At 38.9% G+C, this 20,795-nt stretch overlaps 1 protein-coding gene across 2 annotated transcripts in view; it reads left to right on the top strand.

Moving 5' to 3' along the window:
* The first annotated feature begins 1,850 nt into the window (after window positions 1-1,850).
* The window catches only part of KIF3A (kinesin family member 3A), a 61,341-nt gene continuing 42,396 nt past the window's right edge, over window positions 1,851-20,795 (top strand). Inside the window, exons 1-4 of one of the 2 annotated variants that reach the window (XM_059417543.1) lie at window positions 1,851-2,049; window positions 5,088-5,361; window positions 19,241-19,385; window positions 19,531-19,615. In XM_059417543.1, coding sequence (XP_059273526.1) covers window positions 2,044-2,049; window positions 5,088-5,361; window positions 19,241-19,385; window positions 19,531-19,615 — 510 coding nt within the window. In that variant the 5' untranslated portion in view covers window positions 1,851-2,043. The remainder of the gene's footprint in view (window positions 2,050-5,087; window positions 5,362-19,240; window positions 19,386-19,530; window positions 19,616-20,795) is intronic. The other variant, XM_059417542.1, reaches the window with a different exon arrangement.

Here is a 20,795-nt window from a genome sequence, read left to right as displayed (position 1 = left end):
GGTCTGTGTATATAATAAAAATTTAAGTTTACAATTTAAATTGGTGAATTGTATGTCTGATGATATCTCAATAAGGCAGTATATATGTATACACATAATGTATATATCATATATACAGCATATCAGATGGTGATAAGTACCAAGGAGAAATATGAAATATGGAGAAGAGCTAAGAAGACTGGGGCTAAAAGTTGAAATTTTAAGTAGAGAGATCATGGTAGGGCTCATTGAGAAGGTGATGTGTAATCAAAGACATTCTGAAGGGGGTGAGGGAGTCAGGTGGATATCTAGGGAGAGAGATTTCCAGGATCTAGTTTGGGTCTGGGCTTTGTCACTGCCCATATATCTGACCTTGGACAAGTAATGGCTCTGTGCCCGAGTTTCTTTATCTGTAACATAGTTGTTCCTATTTTGTAGTAAAATGACTATATACCTATTTCAGAAGGTTATTATATGGATTAAATAAATAATAAAAAGGAAAGTAAAGCACTTAGTACATTGGCACCAAATCAAATGCTCTATAGTTGTTTTTATTAGCTCCTACTGCAAGTGCAAAAGCCCTTGCCTTCTAAGATGGAACCATGCCCCAAATGTCTGTTGAATCAAGGAGACCAAGTCGAGCTAGTGCAGACTAATGAGCAAGAGGGAAGATTGTAGGAAATGGAGAGAGGGCCTGCGACTTTTAGTCTGTGAGATAGATAATCATTGGCAGGTTTTGAATACAGAAAAAAACCACTATCTGATTCATGTTTTAACACCATCACTCTGGCTCCTATGCTGAAAACATACTAAAAGGGGCAAGGATGTATAGAGGAAACCAGCTTTGAGCTATTGTAGTATAGATGCGAGGTGGTGGTGGTAGTGAGAAGTGGTCAGATTCTGGTTCTACTTTAAAGATAGAAAGAAGGTCTACTGAAAGATTGGACACTGGGTATGAGAGAAAGAGAGTGCTTTGAACAATTTTCAGAACTCAGCTTCATTTATTATGCCGAGGGAAGTATGAGAGGGCGCTTTTTTTTTACATGGGGGAGGTGGGGCAGGGATGGACAGTAATATAGTGAGTAATATAGTGTGTGGGGGCAGGGGCGGGGTGGAACAACCCTTCAGTTTTGGACATAATAATCTGGAAATGTCTATTGCACATCCAAGCACAGCAGAGCAGAGATTTGGACAGGAAAGAGGATAGATCATTGGTTCTTTCACAAATACTTACTGAAAACGTGTCCTGTGCTAGGTCTTATTCTAAGTCCTATTCTAGGCTCTGGAGATACTTGTGAGAATACAGACAAAGCTCCTCTTCACTTCATCTATAATAGAATACGCGTTTTTTTTTTTTTTAAAGATTTTATTTATTTATTTGACAGAGAGAGATTACAAGTAGGCAGAGAGGCAGGCAGAGAGAGAGAGAAGGAAGCAGGCTCCCCGCCGAGCAGAGAGCCCGATGCGGGACTCGATCCCAGGACCCTGAGATCATGACCTGAGCCGAAGGCAGCGGCTCAACCCACTGAGCCACCCAGGCGCCCCTAGAATACGCGTTTTATAAACAAGTCAGCAATCAAGCGCATTAATGTGTGCGAAGCCTCTAGCTCTCTAGATGGACATAGTGTACAATTGCTATGGTTGTTTTCAATATCTGGAGTACTGCATGAGCCAGGAGACTAGCAGTGCGACCTAGGAGGACACCCCCACCTCCCTCGCGACCAGTGCCAGCCAGGTATCCCCGCCCCAATGCAGGCTAGATTTCCAAACTCAGCTGACCGGCACCATTGCGCAGGCGCGGCCTCAGTCTGGCGTCCTAGGAGACCGACTGGGAAAGCTTCAGCGCAGGCGTAATTCCAGAGGCGGAGGAAGCGTGTGGCCCGGTGATGGGGCGGGGCGAGCCCGGAGTGCGCTTGCGCACCGCCTGCTCTCGCCCGAGGAGCCGCAGTCTCGAGAGCGCCAAGGCGGTGTTTCGCTAGTCTCTGGCAAACCTCTCCGGCGAACCCGGCGCCGTTGGACTGCGCCCAGGGCGGCGACCTCCGCCGGGCACAGGAGGGAGCCACGATGCCGGTGAGGGGAGTCGCTCAGCCGCTGGGGTTCCTCATCCCAGCGGCCTGGCACGGGGGCGCGGCTGTTGCCATGGAGGCGCGGATCAGGCAGGCGGCCGGGGTGGGGCGGGGCAGGGTCCGGCTCTGCGGGGCCGAGCGTTTGGGGAGTCTGGTGGGTAGGCTTGGGGCCGGCGGGGTTCCAACGGGTCCTGGGAGGGGCCCCGGACAGGCCCTGCCGCCTCTGTCGGTGCTGCAGCCCGCAAGGCCTGCGCTGCTTGACATAAAGGCACAGCGCCAGAGGATGCGCTCTCGCTCCCAGCCCTGCTCCTGAGTAGGGCGTCTGGGAGCGGCCGCGGGGGGTGGGCTTTGGATGCTCCGCACCTGGTGGGCTCTGTTCACCGCGGAGCCGATTCTTGGAAGGTAGCGAACCGAGAGCTGCTTGCTTCTACTCCAGCCCTTGACTCGAGCTGTCATTTCTTTCGTGGTGCTTTAGCTTACAGGGCGGAATGTAACCCGTGGGTGTCTTTGTGTGTGAGGGTGGGTGGGTGGTGGTATGTTTGTCTTGTCGGATTTCACGGTGCTACCGTCCACTTAGCAGGGGGCATCCTAAGTCCAGGATAGGGTCATGGAGAACACGTGAGCTTTTTGGTCGGGTTTCTACTGGTTGCGAGGCCTGGGACAATTACTTCATCTTTCTGGGTCCTTAGTTCCCACATAATTAAACTGTTTCTCATGGGATTTTATCAGGATGAAATAAGGTAATGCACAGCGGAATTGAAGGACAGTGCTTGGCATTTAGCCTTACATGCTCAATATTTGTTCCGTATCGTTTGTCTTCAGGTTATTAGTTCATTCAGCAGATACCAGGCATCTACCCCAGGTTAGGCCCTGGAGGCAAAATATTGAGCATAACCATCCAGTTTCTTGAACTTGACAAGACAGAAGCTTGCCTTCGTGGGCAGAGGTGAAAGTCTTGTTGGTAGAGACAACATGCTTACCATTCATGACGTGAATGGGTGGCATGTAATAGAAAGTAGATTCTGGTGAGTTGTAAAGTGTTCCCGTTTAGGAATTCTGGCCTACAGATGTCAGATCATTTTTCCCCCCAAGAGAATCTAGAAGTTGTTATTTTTGTGGAATTTCTCTTTTTTAAAAATTTTAGCAACTAATTAAAAAATATTGTTAAATGCTGTGAACCAAACAAAAGATATTGTGGGCTCAATTCAGCCCCTTGACTACCAGTTGGCAACCTCTGGTGTAGACAGATAGGACATATTAATCAAATAAGGAGCAAGCAAAAGTAGTATTGAAACCAGTTGTAAATGATAGTGGGAGAAGGGTCTCTCAGGACCTATACCAGGATTTGACCTAGTTAAGGACGTCTTCACAGGTGAAGTGGCTGTTCTGCTGAGATCCGAGAATAAGTGAAGGGGAGAATGAAGAATGTTCTAGGCAAGAGGAACAGCACCTGTGATAAGAAAGTATGGTGACAAGAAAAGGCTTTAAAAAAGCTAATGTGGCTTGGCTGGGAAAGCCAAGCAAGGTAGCTTGTGAAGTAAGGCTGGACAAGTAGACATGGGCCAGAGCCAGGTCTTAGAGACCACCTTAAGGACTCCGGTATTTATCCTGAGATCTGTGGGAAACAATTGAGTTTTAAGTAAGGGAGCAGCATGATTAACTTTGTGTTGCAGCTGACTGCCCTGTAGAGAACAGACCATAGGAGAACCTAACTAGATGCTGCTATTCAATTTAAGGTGGGATCATGGTGACCCAGCCTTAGGTGGTGAAAGGAGAGATGGGGAGAAGTGTGTTGTATTGATACTATTCAACTAAACTATTGGACTTCACTTCAAAATAGGATTGTATTACTTCAGTTGAGGTATAATACAATGTTACCTGTACAATATCATTTGTTATTTGTGTGTCTTGTGAGATAATCCCCAGTAAGTCTTGTGACCACCCATCACCATAAAGAGCTACAAAATTCTTTTCTGATGTTGAACAATTTCAAGATACACTCCTTTAGCAACTTTCAGATATGCAGTGGTGTACTTTTGACTAGTCACCATTCTATATATTATTTATACATGACTTATTTTATAATTTATAATTTATAACATTTTCTGCTTAAATAGCACTTATTTACTATAAATGTAAATTAGGCTTTCTCCTCATTTTTATATTGTATTGTATCATACTGTATTATAAAAGAAACTGTCTTTTTATATCTTTTAATAAATTTTTTCTGTAGAAATTTGTACCTTTGATCTCTGACCATTTTGTCCACGTCTATACCCCACTGCCCTCTGGCAACCACCAATCTATTCTCTGTGAGTTTTGCTTTTTTGTTTGTTCCTCTTTTTGTTTTTTAGATTCCGTAAGTAAGTGAAATCATACTGTATGTGTCTTTGCTTAGGGTTTTATTTTAACATAGGTGGTTAGTCAAAATTTCAAAAAATGAAACTTTACATATATAAATATTTGTAAGGTTAGAGGGATAGTGAAACATTTCTCTCTGCCATTGGACTTTGTTTGCTGTGTTTCATTTCGTGTTGTCTGCTATGGAGAAGATATACTACATATGTTACATGGTAAAAAACGTTTTACTGATGCATTATAGAAAATAAAACTTAAAGTCTCAGGGAAACACAGGACCTACTACTATATTCTTGATTACAGTTGTTAACCATGTTCACTTGTGTTTTCCTTCAGGCAGTAAACTCAGAGGCTAAGTCAGGGACTTTTGCGGAGACAGTCAATATAGTGATTCATTTTCTGCTTAAATAGCACTTATTTACTATAAATGTAAATTAGGCTTTCTTTCTCCTCATTTTTATATTGTATTGTATCATACTGTATTATAAAAGAAACTGTCTTTTTATATCTTTTAATAAATTTTTTCTGTATATCTGAGATCTTTCGTTGGATTTAACAAATATTTGTGGAGTGCTTAATATGTGCAAGGCCCTGGGATGGCACAGTAGCCTTTTTCAAATTTGAAATTTGCTGAAGGTAAAAGTAAATGTTCTTTTTATTATTTGTGAATATTTTCTCCACCAGATCAATAAATCAGAGAAGCCTGAAAGCTGTGATAATGTGAAGGTGGTTGTTAGGTGCCGGCCCCTCAACGAGAGAGAGAAATCAATGTGCTATAAACAGGCTGTCAGTGTGGATGAGATGAGGGGAACTATTACTGTACATAAGACTGATTCTTCCAATGAACCTCCAAAGACATTTACTTTTGATACTGTTTTTGGACCAGAGAGTAAACAACTTGATGTTTATAACTTAACTGCAAGACCTATTATTGATTCTGTTCTTGAAGGCTATAATGGTGAGTATATTGTTCACTTTTTCTTAACTCTATCAAGATATTGACACCCTATAAATTCATCCATTATAATTGTACTGTTTGATGGGTTATAGTAAATACATACAGCTGTGAAACTGTTACCGCAATCCAGTTTTATGACCCCCCCCCCCCCAAAATTCCTGTATGTCCCTTTGTAGTCCCACCTCCAGGCATCCATTGACCTGCTTTTGCCTATAGTTCTGTCTTTGCTGGAAATTTCATATAAATCAACTCATATCCTGTATCGTCTTTCTTACCTGTTTTCTTTTCAGTTGTTAAAGGTCATCCATGTTGTTGTATGGATCAGCACTTTGTTCCTTTTTAATGCTGAATTGTATGAATATACCACCTTTTATGATCTTCAGTGGAAATCTGGATTGTTCTAATTTGGGAGCAATTATAATTAGTGCTGCTGTGAACATTCTTTTGTAGAAAGTTCTTTGTGCAGATAAGTTTTAAAGTTTGTCTTGGGTAGATACCTGGAAGTAGAATTGGTGGGTCATATGGTTAGTGTGTATTTATCTTTTGAAGAAATTGCCAAACTGTTTTCCAAAGTGGTGACTCTTAATTTTTTTCCCCACCAGTGTGTTATGAGAGTTCTTTTAGTTTCTTCACATTCTCACCAACATTTAGATTGTTGGCCTTTTTAATTATAGCTGTTCTAGAGGATCTATAGTGGTATCTCATTGTTTTAACTTATATTTCTCTATAACTAACAATGTTGAGTCTCTAATCATATACACATTAGCCCTTTGTCTTTTAAAATATTTTACCCACTTTACAGTTCAGTTGCCTATGTTCTTATGGAGTCATGCTTTTTCTACATTCTGGACTCAAATCTTTTGATCAGATAAGTGATTGGAACGTATTTTCTTCCAGCACGTGGCTTGTATTTTCATCTTTTTAATGGTGTTTTTTGAAGAGAAAAGATTTTTAGTTTTGAGTCCAGTTAATCATTTTTCTTTAATCATCATGCTTTCATTGACCTAGCCAAGAAATATTTGCTGAACCTAACACCAAAAAGATTTTCTCTTATGTTTTTATCCAGAAGTTGTAAACACTGTATGTCTTATATTAAGGTCTGTTATTCATTTTGAGTTAATTTTTATATACGGTGTGAGGTAAGGGTGTACGTTCTTTGCCTCCCCTGCCCCCCATCGATGGATATCCAGTTGTTGGAGCACCATTTGTTAAGACTCTCCTTTCCTTATTGAATTAACTTGGTGCTTTTGTCAAAAATCAACAGACTGCAGTGGCATGGGTTTATTTCTGGATTGTCTCTTCTGTTCCAGTATCCTGTTTTTATTACTATAGGTTTTTGTGTTGAAATTAGGTAGTGTATATTTTCTAGCTTTATTATTATTTTTCAGAATTGTTTTGGCTTCTCTGGATCCTTTGTATTTTCACATATATTTTAGGGTTGCCTTTTCAATTTCCACAAAAAAATCCCCAAAAACCCTACTGGGATTTTGGTAGGGATTGTATTGAGTTGTTATTCTGACAATATTGAGCCTTCTAATCCAGAACACGGTATCTCTCTTCATTTATTTATATTTTGTTTAATTTCTCTCATCAGCATTTTGTTGTAGTTTCTAATGTGCAGGTCTTATACTTATTTTCATGAGTTTATTCCTAAGTATTTTTTTTTAAAGATTTTATTTATTTATTTGATAGAAATCACAAGTAGATGGAGAGGCAGACAGAGAGAGAGAGGGGAAGCAGGCTCCCTGCTGAGCAGAGAGCCCGATGCGGGACTCGACCCCAGGACCCTGAGATCATGACCCGAGCCGAAGGCAGCGGCTTAACCCACTGAGCCACCCAGGTGCCCCCCTAAGTATTTTTTTAACCTGTTTCCTTTTTTAAAGATTTTTATTTATTTGCTAGAGAGAAAGAGAGTGTGCCAACACACAGAAGCAGGGGGAGGGGCAGAAGGAGAGGAAGAAGCAGACTTCCCTGCTGAGCAGGGAGGTGGGGGAGAGGGGAGAGCTTGATCCCAGTTCCCTGTCTCCTGATAATGACCTGAGCCAAAGGTAGACACTTAATAGACTGAGCCACTCAGCCACTCCACCTCTTTCTTTTTAAAATTTAAGTTCTAGTTAATATACCGTGTATTCCTAAGTATTTTGGATGCTTTTGTGAATACAAAATACACAAAATTGATATTTTAGTAGTTTTTTTTAATTAACATAAAATTCAAATAACAGAATTCACTGTTTTAATCATTTTACAGTATACAAGTCAGGGGTTTAATACATTCACAGTGTTGTATAACTATCACTGTTATCTGTTTCCAGAACATTTCCATCACCCCCAAAAGAAACTATGTATCTATTAGCAGTTACTCCCACTTTTGCTCCCTCCTACCCTAGCAACTATGTATTTACTTTCTATGTGTATGAGTTTGCCTCTTCTGGACATATAAATAGAATCATACACTTTATAGTCTTTTATGTATGGCTTCTTTGACTTGGTATAATGTTTTCTGTGTTCCACATTATAGTATGTATCAGGACTGCATTTTTTTTTTTTTTTTAAGATTTTATTTATTTGAGAGCGAGCACAAGCATGGGGCTGGGTGGTGGGGGAGGAGCAGAGGAGTAGGGAGAAGCAGATGCCCTGCTCAGCAGGGAACCCCATGTGGGGCTTGATCCCAGGACTCTGGGATCATGACCCCTGCTGAAGGCAGGGGCTGAACCGACTGAGCCACCCAGGTGCCCAGGACTGCATTTTTTAATGGTCAGTTAATACTCCATCGAATGGATATGCTGTATTTTATATATCCATTTATCCACTCATGAGTATTTGGGTTGTTGCCTTTTTTTTTTTTTTTTTTTTTGCTATTATAAATAATATTGCTGTGAATATTCTTGTTCTTGTCTTTGTGTAAATGTATGTTTTCCCCTTGCTTAGGTAAATACCTAGGAGTGGAATTGCTGGGTCAGGAGGTTAACTGCCAGATTATTTTCCATTGCAACTGTGTGGTTTTTACATTCCCACTAGCAATGTATGAGGTTTCCAGTTTCTTCACATCTTTGCCAAAAAGTGTTGTTGTCTTTTTGGTTACAACCTTCATAGTGTTTTTGAAGTGATACTGTGTTTTGCAGTTAATTTTTGTACAAACACCCTGCAACCTTATTAAACTTGCTTATTATTTCTGGTAGGCTTTTATTTATTTATTGGTAACTTCCCTAGGATTTTTTTTTAAAAGATTTTATTTATTTGACAGACAGATCACAAGTAGGCAGAGAGGCAGGCAGAGAGAAGAGGGGGAAGCAGGCTTCTCGCTGAGCCAGATGCAGGGCTTAATCTCAGGACACTGGGATCATGACCTGAGCTGAAGGCAGAAGCTTCAATCCACTGAACCACCCAGGCGCCCTTTCCCTACAATTTTTTATATAGTGAGCATGTTACCGTCAAATACAGGTAGTACAATTTCTTTCCCATCTTTTAGTTACCCGAATTGCCCTGGCTAGAACCTCAAGTACAGTGTTGAACATGAGTGGTAAGAGTGGACATTTTTGTTTTGTTCCAGATCTTAGGGAGAAAGCATTCACTGTTTTACCAGTAAGTATGATGTTATCTATAGATTTTTGTCTGATTAAGTTCCCCTCTGTTCTTTTGTCCCCATCCGGGGAATGGATTTTGGATCTTGTCAAATGAATTTTTTTCAGCACCTATTGAAATCGTCTTTTTTTAAAAAAAAATTGTTAGTATATTCAGTTACATTGATTTTTAAATGTGAAACCAGGAGCACCTGGGTGGCTCAGTGGATTAAGCCTCTGCTGTAGGCTCAGGTCATGGACTCAGGGTCTGCACTGGGCTCTCTGCTCAGCAGGGAGCTGCTTCCCCCTCTCTCTCTGCCTGCTGCTCTTCCTGCTTGTGATCTCTCTCCCTGTCAAATAAATAAATAAAATCTTAAAAAAAAATGTAAAACCGGTCATGCCACTTGGTCATGGTATATTACCCTTTTGTATGTTGTTAGATTTGATATGCTAAAATTTTGTGTAAACTTTTTTTTTTGGTCTATGTTCAGGAGGGATATAGTAGTTTTCTTATAATGTCTTTATTTTTTTTTTTTTTTAACCAGGATAATGCTAATTTCATAGAATGAGTTGGAAAGTATTCCCTCCTTTTTAATCATATGAAAAAAATATGTATAGAATTAGTATTATATCTACCCTAAGCATTTGGTAAAATTTACCAGTGAAGCCAAATGGGCCTGGAGTATTTTTTTGTGGAAAGGTTTTTAAAGATTCAGTGTCTTTAATAATATAAGGCTTTTTGAATTACCTGTTTTTCTTTTAGTGAGCTCTGGAAGTTTATCTTTCATGGAATTTGTCTCTGTCATCTAGGTTGTTGAATTTATTGGCAAAAAGTTGTTCATATTCTCTATTCTTGTGTTAGAATGTGGTTGTGTAATCTTTCTCTGATATTGGTATATGGTACATGATATATGGTAATTTGTGTCATCTCTTTTTCTTGTGACGAGTCTGGTGGAGGACTAATATAATAGGAGTAGTTTCTCCTCCTTTATTCCTTTTTCTACTTTTGGTGGAAGCTGAGGTCATTGTTTTGAGTCCTTTGTAACTTTCTAATATGGAGATTTATGCTATGAATTACTCTCTAAGTACTGCTTTAGTGGTGGTGTACAGATTTTGACATACTGTGTTTTCATTTTCATGCAGTGCAGGGTACTTTCTCCTTTTCCTCTTGATTTCTTCTTTGATCCTTGGGTTATTTAGAAATGTGTTAGTTTCCAGGTAATTTGGGATTTTCCAGAGATATTTCTATTACTTAATGTCTAGTTTATTTTTTTTTAAATATTTTATTTATTTATTTGACAGACAGAGATCACAAGTAGGCAGAGAGGCAGGTAGAGAGAGAGAGGAGGAGGAAGGCTCCCCGCTGAGCAGAGAGCCCGACGTGGGGCTCAATCCCAGGACCCTGAGATCATGACCTGAGCTGAAGGCAGAGGCTTTAACCCACTGAGCCACCCAGGCGCCCCACTTAATGTCTAGTTTAATCCCGTTTTAGAGAATGTGCTATGTAAAACTTGAACCTTTTGAAATTAGAGACTTGTTACGTGACCCAGAATAAATTTATTATAAAATGTCTGTATATTCTTCAAAACAATGTGTATTTTGCTGTTGTTGGGTGGAGCATTCTATACATGTTCATTACATCAATTTGCTTGATTGTTTCGTTCAGATTTTCTATTATTTTCTACTTGGTCTGTCGATTACTGAGACAGGTATTAAATTCTCTTACTGTGTTTTTATGTGCCTTTTCCTTTCAGTTCTGTCACTTTTTACTGGATGTATTTTGAAACCCTGTGAGTAGGTGCCTAAGTGCTTAGGTGTTTCAAGTCCTCTTCATGCATTAACCTTATTGTCATTACGAAATTACTCTTTATCCGTAGTAATGTTCTTTACTCTGAAACCTACTTTGATATTAATACAGACATTTTAACTTTGTTTTGATTTAATGTTAACATGGTATATCTTCATTCATCTTTTTAACTTTTAACACATTTGTGTTTTTATATTGAAAGTACATTTCTAGTGTGTAGTTATACTAGAGGTCACTAAGATTATACCAGGTTCAGAGGTTGGTAGGAGAAGTCAAGGGACTCGGGTTATAATTGTACTTAGAGCTTTGGTTTATTAGAACAAAAAAGATGCCAAAAAAAGAAAACAAGAAACAGTAAGGGGAAAAGTGTGGAGGAAACCAGGTACAAACTTCCAAGAGTCATTTCCTAGTGAACACACAGAATGTGCTTAATTCTTCTACCACTGAATGTGACAATACCTGTCAGAAAGCTTTGTAAGAGACACAGTGTCCCAGGTTTTTGTTGGAGCCTGCTCATGTGGATACCCTCAGCCTCGCCCTTGTCAAGATTCTACACTCACAGAAGGAAAACAGGTGTTTAGCATAAACCACCTTGTTTATACAAACAATTTAGGCATAATGAGCTACTCTGTGTTGGGGAATGAATGGCAAGAACCCTCCCTAAATCCAAATTCCCAGATGTTAGTCAAAGGCCAAACTTGAAAGCAGGCCTCTCAAAGAGTAGTAGCCCCAGATCTGTTGTTAGTTCTCTTATGCATTGCATTGTACATTGTATAGTTGATAGTGTTTTGGTTTTTTGTTGTTGGGTTGTTTTTTAAATCCAACCTTGCTGTCTTTGCTTTTTAATTGGGTTATCAAAACCATTTATGTTCTGCTGTTGGTTTTCTCTTTATACTTTTTTTTTAAAAAGATTTATTTATTTATTTATTTATTTATTTGACAGGCAGAGATCACAAGTAGGCAGAGAGGCAGGCAGAGAGAGAGGAAGGGAAGCAGGCTTCCTGCTGAGCAGAGAGCCCGATGTGGGGCTCGATCCCAGGACCCTGGGATCATGATCTGAGCCGGAGGCAGAGGCTTTAACCCACTGAGCCACCCAGGCGTCCCTCTTTATACTCTTATCCTTTGTATTATTCCATTCTGTCTTCTCTGTTGGCTTATAGTGATACAACTTTGTTTTATTTTAGTGGTTGCTTTAAGGTTTATAATATAACTCTAATATATCACACTTCACTGTCATGTGTTATTCTATTTTTTGTGTAGTAAAAATTATTTTTTATTTTATTTTTATTTATTTATTTTAAAAATTTTATTTATGTGACAGACAGAGATCACAAGTAGGCAGAGAGGCAGGCAGAGAGAGAGGAGGAAGCAGGCTCCCCGCTGAACAGAGAGCCTGATGCGGGACTCGATCCCAAGACCCTGAGATCATGACCGGAGCCAAAGGCAGAGGCCCAACCCACTGAGCCACCCAGGCACCTGTAAAAAAATTTTTTTTAAACTATACTTCTAGTTGTCTCCTCCCAAGTTTGGTGGTAGTGGTGGTGTTTTGTATTATTGTGTGTGTGTGTGTGTGTTTTTAAAGATTTTATTTATTTGTCAGATGGAGAGAGAGAGTGAGAGAGCCAGCCGTGCACAAGCTGGGGAACTGCAGGCAGAGGGAGAAGCAGACTCCTTGCTGAGCAAGGAGCCTGATGTGGGGCTCTATCCCAGGACTTTCAGATTATAACCTTAATCAAAGGCAGATGCTTGACTGATTGAGCCACCGAGGCATCCCTGTGGTGGTGGTGTTGTACATTTACTTCTAAGTGTTATAAACTCCAAACCACGTTGCCTTTATTTTTGTTTAAACCATCAGTTGTTTTTAGAGAGATTTAAGTAATAGGAAAACACTTACATATTTTCTTACTTAGGTACTCACCATATTTGATACTCTTTATTCCCTCATGTAAGTGTTTCTTTTTTTTTTTTGTAAATTTTTCATTTTATTCAAAGTTGGTACAGAAGTGCTAATAACATTTCCATAAAATAATTACTATACTTCAGTTACAGGACAAGATACCACAGAAAGGAATATACTTTGCAAGAAATGTAGGTTCATCTGAAGTTTCCAAATACTTTTGAAGGCTAATGCAGCAGCTGGCAAAATAACACACAGTACACAAAGAACAGTGTATTTTACAGAGTCAGTAATGAAAACTGACAGCTCCTTAGCAGATTTGCTTCATTATTTTTCCATTTTTTTCAACAATAACACTTTTAAAAAAACACATTAAACCAAGATCATATATGTCTACAATTTAAAAAATCAGTTGTATACAGTAGGTTTCCTCAAGTGTTTCTTAGAGTGCAAATCTGTGGGTGACGAATTCTTTCAGTTTTTGTAGTCCAGAAAGTATTATTTTGCCTTTGTTTTTGAAAGAAATTTTCACCAGATGTAGGGTTCTAGGTTGATAGTTTCTTCTTTTAATACTTGAAGGATAGTCCTCTACTGTCATTTGCGTTTTGTTCTACTGGAATTCTTTATTGGTTCTTCTTTACATAACATATCTTTCTCTGGTTACTTTTTAGATTTTCTTTTATATCACTGGTTTTGAACTTTTTGACTATGATGTGCCATGGTTTATTTTTATTTATGTTTCTGTGCTTACAGTTCATTAAGCTTTTTGGATCTGTGAGTTTGTAGTTTTCATCAAATTTGGAAAATTTTTAGCCATATTTCTTTAAATATTTTTCCGGTCCCCACTCTCTGCTTTAGGGCCTGCAGTAACATGTATATTAAACTGCTTAAAATTGTCCCACAGCTCACTGATGCTGTTTTTCTTTTTTGTATTTTTTTTCTCTGTATTACATTTTTTATTGTTTCTGTTGTTATGTGTTGAAGTTTACTAATCTTTTATTCTGCAGTGTCTAATCTACCATTAATCTTATCTATCGTATTTTTCATCTCACACATTGTAGTATTCATCCCTAGAAGTTTGATTTGGGTCTTTTTGTATCTTCCATCCAAGTTCTTCCAGACTTTCATCCAAAGTTTCCAGTTAACTTTTTAACATATAGAATATAGTTTTTTATCTGTTTTAAAGTCCTGTGTGCTATTTCTAACATTTGTGTCAGTTCTGAATAGGTTTTGACTGGTTGATGCATTTCTTTATTATGAGTTATATCTTTTTGCTTTTTTGCAAGCTTGGCAAATTTTGGTTGGGCGCCAAACACTCTGAATTTTACCTTAGCTCTTTGATTTTTTTTATTCATTTAAGCTTTCAGGAGCTTTGTTCTCAGTGGCAGTTATTTGAAAATGGTTTGCTTCTTTCAGATCTTTTTTTATTAGTTGCAGACATAGAATTTAGTGTTTCATCAGTTGTGTGTAACACCCAGTGCTCATTACTTGAAGTGCCCTTCTTAATGCCCATCACCCAGTTGCCCCATCCCATCTCCCCTCCAGCAACCCTCAGTTTGCTTTCTAGAGTTAAGTGTCTCTTATGTATGGTTTGCCACCTTCTCAAATTTCATCCTATTTTTCCTTCTCTTTCCCTATGTTCATCTGTTTTGTTTAATAAATTCCACATATGAGTGAAATCATGTGGTATTTGTCTTTCTCTGACTTTCTGATCTTTTAAAGGTCTTTAGTTAGGACCGGAGCAGTGCTCAGTCTAAGGTTATTCCCCTGATTCTGAGGCAAGACCTTTTTGTTTGGTGTACCTGATGTCCTGTGCATCATGAGGTTTTCCAGTCTGGCTGGTTTAAACAGATACAGTTTCTGGCCTTTGTGAGCATTGAGGACTCTCCCTTCCAAATGATTCTCCTCCCCCCATATTTAGATAGTTTCCTCACACTTTGGAGAGGCTTGGTGCTCCACTAAATAATGGAAGAAGACCTGCAGACCTCTGAAATCTGTAGCTTTCTGCATAGTGTTATTCTTTCCACTACTGCGTCCTACAAATTCTAGCCACGTTGCTCTCTCTGGCTTCTGGACTCCTTTGCTCAGGAAATCTGCTCATCACTCCTTGGATTTCCCCTCCTGCTCTGTGGTTGATTCTCTCACAAGGCAGGTAGTTGGGAAGTCATAGGGCCCGCCTATCTATTAGCCAACTTTTGGGCGTCACAGGCCTTTGTTGACTGAGGTCCATTGTCTTGAAAACTATTGCTTCATATATTTAGTTTGCTTTCCTTTCAGTCAAGAGTGTAAATCTGGTCCTTACTACTCCATCCTTGTTGGAAGCAGTAGTGTCACTCAGTTTTGAAATAACAGAATTCTGTATTTTAAAAAACAAATGTGGTACAGAGTAATATATAAATGTCAAGGGACTTTTCACCTATTTTCCACCTATTATGCTGACTGAAATTGTTGATAGTAGCATAGAACAATATGTTTAAAAAGGACAAAAATCAGGAATGTTGTAACATAGAGTGTAGTTTCCTTGGCATTATTCAAATGTGCAGTGGCAAGTACATAATCCTTCCACCATTTAAAACGTTTTTTTTCAATTAATAAACTTTGTTCTTTAGAACAGCTTTAGGAAAATTAAGTACAGAGATTTCCTGTATATCCCTTGTCTCCAGACATATACAAAGTTCCCCACTGTCAATATCCTGCACCACAGTGGTACATTGATTACAAATGATGAACATACATTGACACATCAGCATCATCCAAAGTTCATAGTTTACATTAGCGTTCACTCTTGGGGCTGTACATCCTATGGATTTTGACAAAAACATAATGTGTATCCACTATTATAATATAAAGAATAGTTTCACTTCTGTGCTGCTAATTTATCCTTCCTTCCCCGGCTAAACCTAGCAACCACTAATCTTTTACTGTCTCCATAGTTTCACCTTTCCTAGAATGTCATGCAGTTAGAATTGTATAGTATGTAACCTTTCAGTTTGGCTTCTTTTACTTAGTAATATGCACTGAAGTTTTCTCCATGTCTCTTCATGGTTTGATACCTTTTATCTTTTTTTGTGTGTGTGCTGATAATTTCCTGTTGTCTGGATGTACCACAGTTTATTTATCAATTCACTTACCTACAGCAGGACATCTTGATTGCCTCTAAATTTTGGCAGTTATGAATATACACTGCTGTAAACATCCATATACAGATTTTTTGTAGGCCTTCTACCATTTTTAAGATGTAGTCATGAAATGGGTAGGTTGGGTAAGATTTTTAGGTCATTTCTAGTTTTAATAAGTAAAGTTTTTCTTTTTTTTTTAAGATTTTATTTATTGGGGTGCCTGGATGGCTCGGGTTGTGGTCCCTGGGTCCTGGGATTGGGCTCCCTGCTCAGCAGGAGGTCTGATTCTCCCTCTCCCACTCTCCCTTCTTGTGTTACCTCTCTTGCTGTGTCTGTCTCTCTCAAATATATAAATAAAATCTTAAAGATAAAGGCTTTATTTATTTGAGAACAGAGAGCACATGCAGGGAGAACAGCAGGTGGAGACAGAAGCAGGCTCCCTGCTGAGCAAGGAGCTGGATGTGGGAGTCATCCTAGGACCCTGGGATCATGACCTGAGTCAAAGGCAGATGTTTGACAACTGAGCCACCCAGGTGTCCCTTAAGAGGTAAAGTTTTAAGTGAAGTTCATATTGAAGGAAATGCTAGCATTAGCTTTATTAGATTGGACATAACAAAACTAGAAATTTAGAATCTCATCTCTGAAAATGAGATGACATACTTTTATTCTAGGGGATTCCTGGTCCTCATTTCTCAGCTTTAAAATTATAGATCAATATCCTTTTTGAATCCATAGTCTTTATATAATTAATGAATTCATAGAAATTGTATTAGGATTAGTTTTGAATTAAAAATTTGGCCATTACATACTTTTAAAAAATAAGGGCTCTAGAGCCAAATGGATTTTGTTCGCATCTTATTTCTACCACTTACTATGACATCGAACAAGTAACTCAACCTCTATAAGCCTTTGTTTCCTGAGCTAAAGTATGGGGATATAAATAGTTCTTTGCTCTTAGGATTGGGGTGAAAACTCAGCGAGGATGCATGGCCTAGCTCATGGCACATGCTCCATAAATGATAGCTGTTATGTCAGCTCTCACAGGTGGTCTGCAGGCTCATATTTTCAGCTCATTTTTTTTTAAGATTTTTTATTTTATATTTGACAGAGATCACAAGTAGGCAGAGAGGCAGAGAGAGAGGGAAGCAGGCTCCCCACTGATCAGAGAGCCCTATGCGGGGCTTGATCCCAGGATGCTGGGATCATGACCTGAGCTAGAGGCAGAGGCTTTAACCCACTGAGCCACTCAGGCGCCACATATTTTCAGCTCTTTTGAAGGCAGTATGTTACATTCTTTATTTTTTTTTTTAAAGATATTTATTTATTTATTTATTTGAGAGAGAGACAGAGAGAACATGAGCGAGGAGAAGGTCAGAGAGAGAAGCAGACTCCCCGTGGAGTTGGGAGCCTGATGCGGGACTTGATCCCGGGAGTCCGGGATCATGACCCGAGCCGAAGGCAGTCGTCCAACCAACTGAGCCACCCAGGTGTCCCAGTATGTTACATTCTTAATGGCATGGTTTGAAATATTTAGCGAATTAGGAAAAAAATCAAGACTTTTTTATTCCCATGTGTAAAAAATGTCTTCTGTTGTGATTAAGTATTGTGATGATTGTCACAGAAAGTCTGAAATTGATAGTGACATAAGAAGTTACTTGCATGGGGTGGAAGTAGTTGAAAAGCCATGTTGTTTGTGTGGTCTTCTCACACTGTGCTATCTTCTGCAGAAATTGCACCCGTTCCCAGGGGCTCTAGTGGGTAAATACATCTCATCCCTCCACCTGCCTGCTTGACACATGCATTTGGGTGTGTCATGGGCACTTAGAGCTCAATATGCCTTCAACTGAATTCATGGTCTTTCCCTTCAAATGGTCATTTCTTCTGGTGATGTTCACCGTCTCAGTATATGGCATAGCCATACATCCCTTGTTCAAGCTAGAAGTTGAAAGGCATCTTGGATTCTTCCTTTTCCCTGGTCCCCTGGCCAGTTATTTCCTAGGTGCTGTTGCTTCTAACTGTTTCATATATCTGAAATTCTACCACCTTTCTCTTTCCCTTCTGTTAACCACTCCAGCTCTTTGACTGGTTTCTTCACATCTCCCCTTCCTTTCTTCCAGCTCATTGTACACAGTGTAGCCATAGCGATCCTGCTGTCACTCTAACTGGCCTCACTTTCCTTTTAGGATATGTTCTTAAAACCTTAGTATGGCCTTCTTGGCGGTGTGCAGTTAGGCCCCTGCTGGTGTCTTTACCTCTGTGCCCATCACCTTCATTTACCATCTCTGTTTCTTCCATTCTGATCTTGTTTCATTTCCTCAGAACCTCTGTTTTCTTTCTTCTTGCTATCCACTCTCTTGCTATCTAACTCTTAATCATATTTCAGATTGTATCTTAAACCTTACCTTTTCTGGACGGCCTTTCTTGACCTCCCTCTACTTTCTTCTACTTTCTTCTTGTGCCATTTCCCCTGCCTAGATTACATCCCTTTACTCTCAGCTATTCCTAACATTCCCAGCATTCATTATTCCCAACATTCATCCTGCTTGCAAATACTTGACCATACGATTAAGGATTGTTTGTCTTGTTTGTCACTGTGTCCCTAGTGCCTAGCTAGCATAGTGCTTACTCAGGGTGTGCTATGTAGTTGCTGAATGAATGAATGTTAGGTATTTAGAAAGTTTAAATTGTGTCTGTAATTACCTATAATAATTGTATTGTCACATTTTTTAACTCCCCCATTCCTTACAGCTTTTACTTAAAAAATACATATTTTTAGGGGCCTGCCTCAGTCATTAAACATCTGCCTTTGGCACAGTGCCTTTTGGCACATCCCTCCCACTCCTCCTGCTTGTGTGCCCTCTCTCACTGTCTCTCTCTCTTAAATAAATAAAAGTCTTTAAAAAAAAGTATTTTTGAATGAATTTTAGGATTAAGAAGAAAAAAAATCCTGTCATTTACTTGTACTGTACTAGGTATCATTCTGGTTGTGTGCAATAAATTGTTTCATTTGGTTCTTAGTGTTCATGTCAGGTAGTTATTCTTGTCCTCATTTTAGCACTGAGGAGACAGTCTTTGGGTACATTCTTATCTAAGCTCAGGTGGCTAAAAAGATAACACTGAGGTCCTTCCATTCTAAACCTGTATTCTTTTGTTGCTGCAATTATACTACCTTCTCCAATTTAATGTCCACATTAAGTAATTAACATACACATTATAGTAAATATCTTATAATTTGCCATAATGTAAAATTTTGCTATTAGGGCTTGGGATACTTTTTATGAATAATTAGGACTGTTTCATTGACTTGATAACATTAACCACGCTTGATTTGTGATACAGAGTAAATATTGCTGATAATAAAAGTGACATTTGTACTTGAATAAATTTTAAATCCAGGGAAGAAATTGCATCACAGTGTCAAAGGAATTACTTTTAAGAGCTGTTGTTCTGTAGCATTAGACTCTAAAAAGTGATTGATTCTCTTCATCATTTTCAGGGACTATCTTCGCATATGGACAAACTGGAACAGGCAAAACTTTTACCATGGAAGGCGTTCGAGCTGTTCCTGAACTTAGAGGAATCATTCCAAATTCATTTGCTCACATATTTGGTCATATTGCAAAAGCAGAGGGTGATACAAGGTAAAAGAGAATTCTTTTATTTTCTAATATTGAGAAGTACAAACATAAGAGAGACATATAGGTATAAAACTTATAAACACATTTGAACACAATTCTAAAACTTTTTCGGCTCTTTATGCTTTATGAAATGATGTTTTATTTATAGATTTTTGGTTCGAGTGTCTTATTTGGAAATATATAATGAAGAAGTCCGTGACCTTTTGGGCAAGGATCAGACACAGAGGTTAGAGGTAAGGATAACTGAAATTGAAGTACTTTCCAAAGTAGTAGAATGCTAAATTAAGGTTTTTTTTATCCAAAGATATTTTAAATATTTTACTTATTTTTTGATGGTAATATGATCATGATTCAAAATCTAAAATATTGTGAAATTTAATGCTTTGAAAAGTGGTTCCTATCCTATTTGCCCACTTTTCCCCAACCTAAGATAACCACTTTCAGTATTCCTTCTTTGTTCCTTTTTGTAAGTATCACCAAATAAAATTTTACTTCTACTCCATGAGTAGTTATATATGAACATTGATCTGTACTTTTTGAAAATTAAAATTCTTATTCAAATAAGTGTAGAGTCACATGTCGCTGTAAGAAAGAATGTGGAGAGATTACCTTTGACATAGATGTATCTTTTATACAGTTTTCCCCAGTGGTAACATTTTACAGAGCTGTAGTAGAGTATCACAACCGTGATACTGTTGTTGATACTGTCTACAGATTTGGCTCACAGTGCTGCAGTTTTCTTTGTACTCTTTGTGTTTAGATTGATAGATCCATGATCATGTTAAGGTACGAAACAGTCGTATCACAAGGACGCCTCCTGTTGTCATTTTATGACCACATCCACTGCTAGCCAGACTACATTGCTCTGTCACCATTCCTAACCCCTGACAATCCCTAATCTGCTTTCCAGTTCTAAAATTCTGTCTTTTCAAAAATGGTACATAAATAGAACCATACATCTGTAACCTTTTGGGATTGGCCTTTTTCACTTGGCATAAGCCCTGTGAGATTGATCCAAGTTGTTGAATGTATTGATAGCTGATTACTTTTTATTTGCTGAGTGGCACTGCATGGTGCTTACATTTAAAGCTCAACAGTTCACCTGTGGAGGGACATCTGGGCAGTTTATAGTTTTGGGCTATTATGAATCAAGCATCTATGAACATTCGATACAAATTTTTATGTGAGTGTAAGTTTTCTTTTTCTGGTATGAATGCCAGGAATACTCCAGAATTGATTTTAAATTTTTTTTTTTTTAAAGATTTTATTTATTTATTTGACAGAGATCACAAATAGGCAGAAAGGGAGGCAGAGAGAGAGAGGGGGAAGCAGGCTCCCCAATGAGCAGAGAGCCTGATGCGGGGCTTGATCCCAGGACCTTGGGATCATGACCTGAGCTGAAGGCAGAGGCCT

This window comes from Mustela nigripes, chromosome 12 (genome assembly GCF_022355385.1).
Source record: "Mustela nigripes isolate SB6536 chromosome 12, MUSNIG.SB6536, whole genome shotgun sequence".
Lineage (NCBI taxonomy): Eukaryota > Metazoa > Chordata > Mammalia > Carnivora > Mustelidae > Mustela > Mustela nigripes.
Note: the sequence above shows the minus strand (reverse complement) of the source record. Positions and strands in the feature narration are given on the sequence as shown.